General features: G+C 39.6%; 1 protein-coding gene across 1 annotated transcript in view; it reads left to right on the top strand.

Annotated features, from left to right (window-relative positions):
- The window catches only part of IARS1 (isoleucyl-tRNA synthetase 1), a 76940-nt gene that overhangs the window by 41723 nt on the left and 22170 nt on the right, over positions 1-13047 (top strand). The window contains exons 18-25 of the mRNA XM_055579047.1: positions 1602-1685; positions 2807-2951; positions 4309-4429; positions 8130-8221; positions 8995-9072; positions 9827-9948; positions 10665-10767; positions 11016-11099. Of these exons, the coding sequence (XP_055435022.1) occupies positions 1602-1685; positions 2807-2951; positions 4309-4429; positions 8130-8221; positions 8995-9072; positions 9827-9948; positions 10665-10767; positions 11016-11099 (829 nt within the window). The remainder of the gene's footprint in view (positions 1-1601; positions 1686-2806; positions 2952-4308; positions 4430-8129; positions 8222-8994; positions 9073-9826; positions 9949-10664; positions 10768-11015; positions 11100-13047) is intronic.

The raw sequence follows: 13047 nt of genomic DNA, 5'->3' as shown, positions 1-13047 counted from the left end.
TCCTTCTACTTTTATACTTCTTTCTGTTTTCTGTTTTCATCCAACTTCTGTCCTTCTCCACCTGTAGCATTCTATCTCTACATATCCCTCTATCTTATGAGAAGGACTTCTTTAAGAACTAAGCCTAATGGAGGCGGACCAAGGAGGGGACATGTGTCCCATTATACTACTAATGATAAAATAGCATTTGTCATTTAGAATTTTATAAAGTACTTTTGCTTATAGCTCTTATTTAATCTATGAACTGGTCCTTTAATGTACTTTTAGTTGTCCTCTTTTTAATATATGAAGAACCTATTAGTTCTAGAGGCTTATAATAGAGAACTCTTATTTTTTCCTTTGCTTCTGTTGCCTCTAGTCATTAAAAGTAAAAACAAAAACAAGAAAATTAATTATTATACATAGATATCTTGCTTCATGTGCCCTTCAAAGTGAGGGATGACACCTAGCACTGTCCCAGGCCCTGTTTTGAGCATTTATACATCTTTACTCATTTACTCCCAGAGCCATTTGAAATGGGTCCTTTAATTGTCCGGTTCAACATCTGAGGCATTTGAGGTGCAGAAGAAGTAAGGTTACACTGCAACAGAGTGATAAATTCTAGTTCTGTACCTACGCAGTCTGGCTCTACAGTCTGTGCTTCAAAAAAAAAAAAATAGAAATCTTATTGAATTATAGTTGTGAAAATTAATAGAGACCACTTATGTGCTTTGCCTGGTTTCCCCAGTGGTCATGTTTCTTGAAACCATAGCACATCGTCAAGATCAGGCTGTTGAATCAGTTCACCAATCTTAATCAGATTTCCCCAGTTACACTCATTTGCTATTGCATGCAATATTTCATGTATAGGTTCCTCTATCCACCCGCACAGTCAAAATACTGGGCCTGTTTCAGCATCACAGGATGTCTCTATTGCCCTTTTATAACCATACCTTCTCTACCCCTTCATACCCCACCAAGTTCAGCTTCAGCCCTAATCTCCAACACCTGGCAACCATTAATCTATTCCCCATCTCTGTAATTTTATCATTTCAAGCATGATGCATAAATGGATTTGTATCCAGTTCTGTGCTTGATTTTTTTTGTTCGGTGTAATTCCTGGAGATCCCTTAGGTGGTTGTATGTATCCATAGTTCCTTCTCGTTGTTGAGCAGTGTTCCATGATGACCCGCAGTTTGATCTTTCACCTGCTGAAAGACATTGAGGTTGTTTCTAGTGTTTGCCAACTATGAATAAAACTGTGAACTTTTCTTCATAGATTTTGTGTGAATCGAAGTTTTCATTTCTCTGGGATAAATACAAAAGCTGTGTTTTTGAATTGTTATACTCTTACATCTTCCTGCTGCCATTTATCCTGAAACTTCTCCATTTACTCACTACAGTAGTCTGAAAGAAGCTTACACAGATTTTAACAAAACAACCTTATTGTTGTGCCTTAATAGTAGCTTGTGTCCCATTTGCAAATAATAGATAATATGTAGATAATTATTCCAAATTATAGATAATCTGTAGATAATTATTCCAAATTATAGATAATCTGTAGCCATATATAAACTGTGATGTTGACTTATTTAATTGATGTCTCCCTTTTGTTTTTCAAGTGATGGTCAAAAAATGAGCAAACGCAAAAAGAATTATCCAGATCCACTTTCAGTAATTGATAAATATGGTGCTGATGCCCTCAGGTACAGACCAGTGCTCTGCCTTGTGTGTATTTGTCGTCTCTTATGTGAGCATCTTACATTCAGTGATACAGTCATGGTTTCGGTGATGCTAATCATTCTATTAATTTGGTTTATAATTAGCTCTTTTTTAAAAATGCACGTCTATTATATGGAATTGTATTGATATGTTATTGACTTTAAATCCCCAAGATCGTTTTCTAAATTGTAAAAATGTTTCTAAATCTAGAGGTCTTTTGGAATATGAGACTCTGAGTTAGATTTTATTGAGTAGCACAGGTACTTCAAATTAGTTGCTGGTGCCTCTCCTTTACTCCTATAGATTCCCTGTCTTGTTGGTATTAAAATTCTCTTATATCATTTATTTCTATTTTGCACTTACTCCTCAGACAGCCATATGAGGTACATTTATGCTAGAGCAAATAAAAATACTGAAAATTGTTTAGAGAAAGACACTGCTTGAAATAAAGCTATTAACTTTTCAGTGCTCAGGTTAAAAGTAACCATGGAGATCTTGTTCTGCATCCTCCTGTTACTAACAGGAGACCCACACCCAGGGCCTTTGGGCAAGCATACTCACGGTTCCCATGTTGCCTGGGAGCAGTTTATTCAGTGTCCTGCAATCCCAGTTATCTGTTAGACTCAACCTTGGCATAGCTGACTACTTGGCCTGATTATTCTTTGTATTGAAGGCTGTCCTGCAGGATGTTTAACACTGTCCCTGACCTCTGCCCTCTGAGTCCCTCTGTGTTGACAAAATGCTTGTGTGGCTGTTCCTTGTGAATCCCTGATGCCTAAACATACAGTCCTGGGAGGAGGGCCTGGTTACTTCCTCTTGGTGCTGCCATGCCTTCTGGGGCCTGTGCCAAACCAGCCCAGGACATGATTCTAGGTTAGTCCAGTGCCATATTTTGGTGTGGCACTCTTGGTCTCCCCTTTAGAATTTTCTAGGTCTCTTACACAAAGTGAGAACTTTGTCAGTTTTAAGCAGACTGTTTGAAAAGTATTTATAATGTCCCCATTTTGCAGAAAAAGTGCTGATATGGGTATTACCCTGTCAACATGTCAGTAATATTTGGTTTACTGTCTTCATTCCATTTCCATGTAATTTTTTCTTCTTCCAGATTATATCTGATTAACTCCCCTGTGGTAAGAGCAGAAAACCTTCGCTTTAAGGAAGAGGGTGTCCGAGATGTCCTGAAGGATGTACTGCTCCCTTGGTACAATGCCTATCGCTTCTTCATCCAGAACGTACTAAGGCTACAGAAGGTATGGGTTGCAGTGCTGTGGAGTGGGATCTGCCCCGCTGAGCTGGGTTTGTAAAAGATAGGGGTGAGCTGTGAGGTGGAGTTCCATGAGAGATTCGGCTGAGCAGGCCCCATGGGTGGGGGCTCGGAGCCATTGGAGAGGCCATAGATGAAGGTGCAACAGTTGTCTGGGGACTGTGCTGAGCCAAGGAGAACAGGACTGGAGCTTTGCCATTTGGGCAGATGCTCACCTCTGCAAGACACAGATGCTTCACCTGTTTAAGAAGAGTTGCATTGGATATTCATTTAGCCAGCCAAATTCATGATGAGCAAGCAAGTAAAGGGTCAGCTACTGTCAGAGTGAGTGCCTCGTAAAGGCTGCTGCCTATGAGTGGTCAAGAAGGGCCACTTCATGAGTGCATTTGGGCTGAGACTCCAAGAAAAATTCTCATTGAGTTGCTGGGATGAAAAACAGTGGTTGTGATACACGTGAAGGTGTCTCAGAGCAGTTACTTGCTGACTTGGGAAGCATCCTCTGAGAAGCCCCCATATATTTTGCTGCCTCTGGTTCATCTTGTCTGCTAATGAAGCCCCCCTCCCAGGAAGAACAGGGTCTTCTCCAGGCCCTAGTGTTGTTCCTCTTTTTGATCCCACCACCTCTCAGGCCAGTAGTCATTAAGTGGACCTACTTTGCAGACCTCTGCCTGTGTGGAACTCAAGAAAACAGACTGGGTTAAACCACTCATCTCTGGGGCTTATCTGGGCCTGGCAGAAAGATGCAGACAACAGCATTGGGTGCTTAAATCAGGGCAAGAGTCAGTATGGTTGCTCCCTTGCCATCCTGATGGTGATACTATTGAGAAGGGACAGGTGAAGTGGGCCTTAAGGATCAAGGAGGATTTGCAAAGGAAAAAGCAGCAGGTAAATAGAGCATTCTGGGTAAAATAAATTAAGCAAAGACATTAACTCCTAGTATTCATTTTCAGCTTATAGATAGTTGTACTTTCCTACCCAGTTTTACTGTCCATCCTTCCTCAGATTTAAGGTAACTAAACACTATATTTACTGACAGGATTTTGAAATATTTCTGAATTCATAATTACTCTTTGATGATAGGAATCATTTTTTCCTAAATTCTCTTTAGTTCATTCAGAAATGTATTTCATTAATTGAGGACTTAATGTTCCAAATTTAGCATTTACTTGGAAAATATTGTTAAGAATCAGAAATTTAGATTGCCAATAGAGTCTGTATTTTGTGATTTTTTTTTTTTTTTTTGGTTTGGCTAGTTCTTTCAGTTTAAATCATTTAAAGAGTTCATTTCCTTACAGTGGTTTCCCCCATGCATGCAAAAAGTTTCAATAATTGTCACTTCCTAGGAAGAAGAAATGGAATTCCTTTACAACGAGAACATGGTTAAAGAAAGTACCAACATCACAGACCGGTGGGTCCTGTCCTTTATGCAGTCGCTCGTTGGGTTCTTTGAGACCGAAATGGCAGGTATGTCTCTTTTAGCCTTCCTCCCAGGAATAAAGATTCTCTCTTTATAATTACTCTTTTAGTATTTAATTTTTTTTCTTTATAAACATAGACTTTTTTTTTTTTTGAAGAATAGTCAATTTACAATGTTGCATTAGTTTTTTCTGTACAGCAAAGTGATTCAGATATATATGTTTTTTTTTCTTTTTCATATTCTTTTCTATTATGGTTTATTATAGGATATTGAATATAGTTCCATGTGCTATACAATAGGACTTTGTTGTTTATTTAATTTATAGTAGTTTGTATCTGTTAATTCCAAATTCCTGATTTATCCCTCCCCCATCCCATTTCCCCTTTGGTAACTGTAAGGTTTTTTTTTGTTTGTTGGTTTTTTTAAATGTCCATGAGTCTGTTTCATTTTGTGAATAAGTTCATTTGTATCATAGTTTATTTAGATCTCACGTATAAGTGATCTCTTACGGTATTTGTCTTTCTCTTTCAGACTTAGTATGATATTCTCTAGGTCCATACATGTTGCTGCAAAGGCTTTATTTCATATTATTTCATTCTTTTTATTGCTGAGGAGCATTCCTCTGTGTGTGTGTGTGTGCACACGCACATCTTCTTTATCTGTTCTTCTGTTGGTGGCCTTTTAGGTTGCTTCCATATCTTGGCTATTGTAAATAGTGCTGCAGTGAACCCTGGGGTGCATGCCTCTTTTCAAGTTAGAATTTCAGGTTTTTAAGGAACCTCCATACTGTTTCCATTGTGGCTATACCAGTTTACATTCCTACCAACAGTGTAGGGGAAGGTTCCTGCGTATGGAGACACCCTCTTCAGCATTAGTTATTTGAGGGCTTTTTTAATAATGGCCATTCTGACTGGTGTAAATGATAATTGGCAGTGTTGAACATCATCTGATGTGCCTATTGGCCATCTGTATGTCTTCTTTGGAAAAATGTCTGTTTAGGTCTTCTGCCCATTTTTTTTTTCTTGTTTTTATTTTTTTTGTATGAGATATTTGTATATTTTGGAAATTAAGCCCTTGTTAGTCACATTGTTTGCAAATATTTTCTCCTAGTCCACACATTGTCTTGTTTTATTCATAGTTTCTTTTGCTGTACAAAAGCTTATGGTTGATTACATCCCGTTTGTATTTGTTACCATTTCTATGTTCTCTTGGAGGAGTTTTATGGTGTCATGTCTTAAGTCTTTATGCCATTTTGAGTTTATTTTTATGTATGGTGTAAATGAGTGTTCTAATATCATTGATTTACATGTGATTGTCCAGGTTTTCCCACACCACTTGCTGAAGAGACTATCTTTTTTCCATTGTGTGTTCTTGCCTCCTTTGTGGAAGATTAATTCACCATAGGTGTGTGGTTTTCTAAACATAGAGGAAATTTTATAGAAATTTCGAGAGAGACAGAACACTAGATGAATAAATGTTTCTTTTTACCTCTCAAATATAATTTTAAGGCTTGTTTGTTGTAGAAATGTATTGTTCCAAGGCCTGAGAGATTGTCTTGAAGGGATATCTAGTGGCCTTACCCAGCACACGCAGACACCACACAGGCCCACGGAATCACAGGCTTCAGTAGTGGATGCCTGTGGGTTCAGATCCCAACTTGTACACCACTTGTTCCCTGGGGGAAGCATCGTCTAGTCTATGAGCCTCCATTTCTATCTCCAAAAAGTACCTAGTAATAGTTTTTATAAGACTTAGATAGAAACTGTGTACATACAGTAGCTAGCAGATAACAGGCAGGTTCTTAATAAGTAGTACTTGTTACTAATATGTTTTTAATTTATTTTTAGGTCTACTTTATTAAATAAGTAGACTGGAAAAATTAGGAAATTCAGAAACACAGTAAGGAAATCAACATTTCCCCACATTTCTGTTACCTAACAACAATGAATTTGTTTTTAGACAGAGGTTGAAAAGGTAGGTAATGTTGGTTTCCTTAAAGTCAGAGATAGACAACCATAAGTCAAGGTGAGAAATTCAAGAAACTATTAACCAGGATACCTGAGATGGGTCTGACTGTTTATGGGTCTGATAAAGTCGGTGGCCAGTGGAGAAAAAATGGCATCCCTGTATGCACCCTGGTAACATAAACCACCCTCCCACAGCATCCTGTGGTTGACAGGTGCTGCTACTCAGGTACAGCACTCCAGTGGATTTAAGAGGCCAGAGCAATCAGGTGGTTCATGTAGGGGTCTTCAGTTCCTCAGCTGATACATAGCTCTTCATGGAAAAGTTGATGCCTCTGTATTTGGCATAATTGGATGCTTAGTCCAGGAAATTTTGAATGTTTTATCAGTCATCCTAAAGGACATGCCCACTTTTAAACATGCATAATAAGCAAGAGAGTTCCAAGAAAACATCTGTTTCTGTTTCTGTTTATTGACTATGCCAAAGCCTTTGACTGTGTGGATCACAATAAACTGGAAAATTCTGAAAGAGATGGGAATCCCAGACCACCTGACCTGCCTCTTGAGAAATCCAAGGGACTTCCAAGAGTCTTCTCCAACATCACAGTTCAAAAGCATCAATTCTTTGGCGCTCAGGTTTCTTTATAGTTCAATACTCACATCCATACATGACTACTGGAAAAACCATAGCTTTGACTAGACGGACCTTTGTTGACAAAGTAATGTCTCTGCTTTTCAGTACGCTGTCTAGGTTGGTCATAGATTTTCTTCCAAGGAGCAAGTGTCTTTTAATTTCACGGCTGCAGTCACCATCTGCAATGATTTTGGAGCCCCCCAAAAATAAAGTCTGTCACTCTTTCTACTGTATCTCCATCTATTTGCCATGAAGTGATGGGACCAGATGCCATGATCTCAGTTTTCTGAATGTTGAGCTTTAAGCCAACTTTTTCACTCTCCTTTTTCACTTTTATCAAGAGGCTCTCTAGTTCTTCTTCCCTTTCTGCCATAAGGGTGGTGTCATCTTCATATCTGAGGTTATTCATATTTCTCCTGGCAATCTTGATTCCAGCTTGTGCTTCCTCCAGCCCAGTGTTTCTCATGATGTACTCTGCATATAAGTTAAATAAGCAGGGTGACAGTATACAGCCTTGACGTACTCCTTTTCCTATTTGGAACCAGTCTGTTGTTCCATCTCCAGTTCTAACTGTTGCTTCCCAACTAGCATACAGGTTTCTCAAGAGGCAGGTCGGGTGGTCTGGTATTCCCATTCCCATCTCTTTAAGAATTTTCCAGAGTTTGTTGTGGTCCACACAGTCAAAGACTTTCACATAGTCAATAAAGCAGATGTTTTTATGGAACTGTCTTGCTTTTCTGATGATCCAGCAGACGTTGGCATTGATCTCTGGTTCCTTTGCCTTTTCTAAGTCCAGCTTGAACATCTGGAAGTTCATGGTTCACCTACTGTTAAATTATGGCTTGGGGAATTTTGAGCATTACTTTACGAGCATGTGAGATGAGGGCAATTGTGTGGTAGTTTGAGCGTTCTTTGGCATTGCCTTTCTTTGGGATTGGAATGAAAACTGACCTATCTCTCTAATAGATGTGATAGCCCTTGAATGGCATTGCCTTTCTTTGGGATTGGAATGAAAACTGACCTATCTCTCTAATAGATGTGATAGCCCTTGAATAGCAGGGCCTACTTGCTCTTCTTGTATCCAGCCCTGTCTTAAGCTCCCAAGACTTTTATATATTCTCACGGTCCGATTGGTTGTCTTACTTTCAGCTTACAGGCTCTATACTGTGGTTCCTCGCCTGGTCAAGTTTGTGGATATTTTGACCAATTGGTATGTTCGGATGAACCGTAGAAGATTAAAGGTAAGTGCAGGCTTCTTTTGGGAAGAGCAGAAAGTGCAAGAAGTATGAGAGTTGAGGAAAAATGAGAACAACCAAAAGGAAAAAGGGTGTTTTCAAATGCTCTCACTTTTTGAAGCTATCTTTTTCCTTTTCCTTTGCATATTAACTGTACTGCCATGTTTTGAATAGGGGAATCCTTAAGTTTAAAAGTCATCTCACATGTTTTCAAAACACAATTATAGACATCATATTAGAGGCAAAGTCTCAGGCCATTTAGGACTGTACTGAACAGACCTGTTAAAATCAAATAATTCATGCAGGTATTTTGCAAATGTTGTTCGGTACAGCTGTGACCTTCAGATGGGCACTTCATCGCTTCTAACACTAGAGGGACAGTTACTTATTGACGATACTCTTCATTAAGCCTTTGGGGATATAGGATGAGTGAAGCATGGAGCCTGTCCCAGAACTTAAGCTATGCATAAACAGCAGTGCTCCAAAACAGGGAGTGAGGTGCACCCAGACCACTGCCCATCAGTACTACCTTCAAATGTGTTAATGATAAAATCCTGTAACAAAACAGTAATTTTGTTTTGTTAAAATATATTACATACACGTGCATGTATGTGTGTGTATGCACATATATTTAACAGAACATTAAAATGTTTAAAGTAGTTATGTTATCTCTGGATAACTTAATTATAGCTGAGTTTGCCCCTTTTTATTACCTTTTTTTTTTCTCTGTAGTGAGCTACTGGTTTTAACAGTTTACTGTGTGTGGTTTTTATCCTTAGGGTGAAAATGGAGTAGAGGATTGTGTTATGGCCCTGGAGACCTTGTTTAGTGTTCTGCTTTCTTTGTGCAGACTTATGGTAAGATGCTTGATCCCATTCTAAAGCTCTAGCCCTGTGGGCTGCTTGTGGTGCCCAGTTGCTGCACTGTCCTCTGTTTTTATCTGTTCTCTATTTTTTCTACATTTTAAAGTCCTGTAATCATCTATGAGTATCAGGGAAGGTCTTGAGCTAACAGCTAACCAAACAAATACATATATTGCAAACAGTATTTCACTTGAGACATGTTCCTACCAATTGAAATATTCATTAAATGATATATAAGTAAAAATTCCACCCTTAGTTTCCTGTGTCTTATTTCTGCTCTTTCACTTTAATCTTACAAGCCTTCTATTTATTTCCTAAACTTACATGGAATGAGAACCTGCTTTATCCCAGGTCCTCTACCTGGTGTCTCATGTATGAGCTCATTCCTTCTTCCTGCTAAGCAGGTAGTATTTCCCCAGTTTACAGATGAGGTTTCTGAGATTTTAGGAATATTCATTCCTCTGCAATTGACTTAACTGGCATGTGGTCATCGGCTCCTGTTTTTATTATGGACATCTTCAAGGATGTTTTGGACACTTCTGTCTTTAGTCCTACTTCTTTGCTTCGTGAGTGTGTCTCACCAAGTTCAAAATGAGGTCATTTTCTTAGGGCATATTGTATTAACCTCATGTCCAGTTCTGTGCATATTCCCCTGTCATTTCTCTAAAATGTTTTAGTTGTTTCTAACTCTGAGATCAGTTAATGATGGCTACATATGAATGACATAATGTTTTCTGTCCTTATACAGGCCCCCTATACCCCTTTTCTTACTGAATTGATGTATCAGAATCTGAAGACACTGATTGACCCTGTTTCTGTCCAGGACAAGGACACATTCAGTATTCACTACCTCATGCTGCCCCATGTTCGGTAAGAATCAAATATACCTAAGCGTCACCTGCGCCATGGAAAGGAGAGTTGCTAGAAATGCACTCATGTGGGGGCCCCAGCTCCCTGCTCCAGCTCACCCATGCTATGCCTTCCAGTTGAGCTATTCCTCAGGCTACAGAATGAGTATAAGAGGGATACTTAGGGTGGAATCCACTGTAGATCTGTGGCATGCAGGGTGTGGGTAGGCCTTTGGTATCATTTTGGGGAGCTGCTATGCACTGAGCATCAGGCTCAAGCTTGCCTCTCACTGCTACTGCTGCTAAGTCGCTTCAGTCGTGTCTGACTCTGTGCGACCCCATAGACGTCAGCCCACCAGGCTCCCCCGTCCCTGAGATTCTCCAGGCAAGAACACTGGAGTGGGTTGCCATTTCCTTCTCCAATGCATGAAAGTGAAAAGTGAAAGTGAAGTCACTCAGTCGTGTCCGACTCCTTGTGACCCCATGGACTGCAGCCTACCAGGCTCCTCTGTCCATTGGATTTTCCAGGCAAGAGTACTGGGGTGCCATTGCCTTCTCCCTGCCTCTCACTATAAGCCCCCAAAACAGTCACGCTGTGTTCCCAAGACCCTCCCTTGGGAAGCTAACCACACCATCACATCTCTCATCCAACTTTCTTCCTCAATGAAGCACGTTTCTTCTTTGAGATTTTCTCTTTTTAAATCTATTATCTTTTATGTTCCTACCTCTCCCAATCAGTGAGGAATTGATCGACCAGAAAACTGAGAGTGCAGTATCTAGAATGCAGTCTGTGATTGAACTTGGCCGAGTGATTCGAGACCGCAAAACTATTCCAATAAAGGTTTGAGATTTTATTTCTATTTTAAATTGCACACACCTAGAGAATTATGTCTTTGGAGTATTTTCTTAATATAAAGGGCTTCCAGCAATGGCATTAATTTCTTTTTGCAGTAAGGCTGTGAATGACTTAATACTAGTTAAGCCTGCTTAGTCTAGAGCTTGAAATTCAGATAGAACATGTAACATTCATATTTCTGCAGTTTAGAAGACTGGATGCTTAGTGAACTTTCCCTTCCCTTTTCTTTCTAGTATCCTTTGAAAGAAATTGTTGTTATCCATCAAGATCAGGAAGCTCTTAATGAAGTTAAGTCTTTGGAGAAATATATAATTGAGGTAAGACAGTTGATTTGTGTAATTTGGTCCAAACAGGCTTCTGTCCTTGGGAAGATTATTTTGATTAGTATTCTTTATCAGTATATACATAAATGTAACCATCTGTGAAATCTTACAGTTTGCTTTTTGATTCATCATGAATTTTTTGCAATGTAATTAAAAAAAATTTTTTTGAAGAATTTGTATTTATTTTTTGGCCATGCTGGGGGCATGTGGCATCTTAGTTCTTCCTACCAGGGATCAAACCCACACCCCCTGCATTGGAAGCATGGAGTCTTAACCAGTTGACCACCAAGGAAGTCCCTGTAATTATAATTCTTTAACAGTGATTTCAAGGTCCATGAATTGTTCACCTTCACTGGATCATTTATCCCTTCATCCACTTTTCTTCCCCAAGGTAATTTTTGGTAATTAACAAAAAGAAAAAGCTTAGTCCTTCAAATTACCGAAGTATAAAGTAAACACTGGTTGTAAATAAACACTAGCATCGGGTACAAGACAAAGTCTCTTCTCACCCTGGCCACTCTGTTGTGTCTCATTTCCCACTTACAGGGATGTTCACTACGGTATCTCCTACTGGGTTGTTCCTAGCATTTTACATACATGTAGACACATTTGTACATACATCTACACCTATGCAGGCTTCCTAGGTGGCCCAGTGGTAAAGAATCCACCTGCCACTGCAGGAGACTTGAGTTTGATCCCTGGATCAGGAAGATTCCTCTTGATAAGAAAATGGCAACCTACTCCAGTATTTTCCCAACCTATGCCGGGATACTCCCATGAACAGAGGAGCCTGACAGGCTACAATCCATGGGGTTGCAAAGAGTCAGGTATGACTTAGCAACTAAACATCAAATATGCACATCACTGGTTTTATTTGTGAATAGAGGTGATCATATATGTAGTTTTTTAATAATTGTTTCCACTTCATAGTATTACTTAAACAACATTCCATGTTAAAACATAGAGCCCTAGGACTTACCTGTTGGTCCAGTGGCTATGACTCCACACTCCCAGCACAGGGGGCTCAGGTTCAATCAGGGAACTAAATTCCATGTGCTTCAATTAATGATCCTGCATACCACGAAGACCCAGCACAGCCAAATAAATAAATAAAATTTTTAAATAAATATTTTTAAAAACGAAACATTAGGGATCTAATTTATTCTTTTTGCCAGCTGCATAGTGTTCACTTTCTGGCTGCATCATTATTTATTTAGTTACTCTAGTATTGTTGGAAATTTATGTTTCAGACTATAAATAAAAGTTTGTGTGTGTGTGCGCTTGTGCAAATATGTCGTTAACTGTAGATTTAAAAAATGCACAACATAAGAGTTGCGAGTTAACTCTTATGCGAGTTAATGAGGATGCAGCCCAGGAGACAGCACCTCAGATAGCTCTGAGAAGCTGCTCCTAAGAAGCAGTGGGAAAAGGTCAGTATATATGTGATTTTGGTAAAGGGGGAATACATGCAGTCAAGTACATTTTTTTCCAGAAGGTTTCTGCTAGTCTTGTGAAGCCTTGCTAGTCACGAGGAACAGTTACCACCATGAAGGTTTTTGGGGGCCTTTCCATGGGGAGATTCAAGAATTGGGCTTATAAAATCAGCTCCTGAAAACACCTATCTGAAGACCTCTCCTGCCAGTTTTTCCCCAAGCACAGAATGTCTCATTTCTGCTGTCTACCCTGAACTCCTTTCAGGGGGTTAGTGAAGGTCAGCAGCTGCAGCAACACAATTTAATCCTTGTACAGGTATGCTATGCTATGCTAAGTCACTTCAGTCGTGTCCGACTCTGTGCGACCCCATAGACGGCAGCCCACCAGGCTCCCCCATCCCTGGGATTCTCCAGGCAAGAACACTGGAGTGGGCTGCCATTTTCTTCTCCAATGCATGAAGGTGAAAAGTGAAAGTGAAGTCGCTCAGTCGTGTCCGACTCTTAGCGAC

Source organism: Bubalus kerabau, chromosome 4 (genome assembly GCF_029407905.1).
Source record: "Bubalus kerabau isolate K-KA32 ecotype Philippines breed swamp buffalo chromosome 4, PCC_UOA_SB_1v2, whole genome shotgun sequence".
NCBI classification, from domain to species: Eukaryota; Metazoa; Chordata; class Mammalia; order Artiodactyla; family Bovidae; genus Bubalus; species Bubalus kerabau.
The sequence above is the reverse complement of the archived record's forward strand: the minus strand, read 5'-3'. Positions and strand labels throughout refer to the sequence as shown.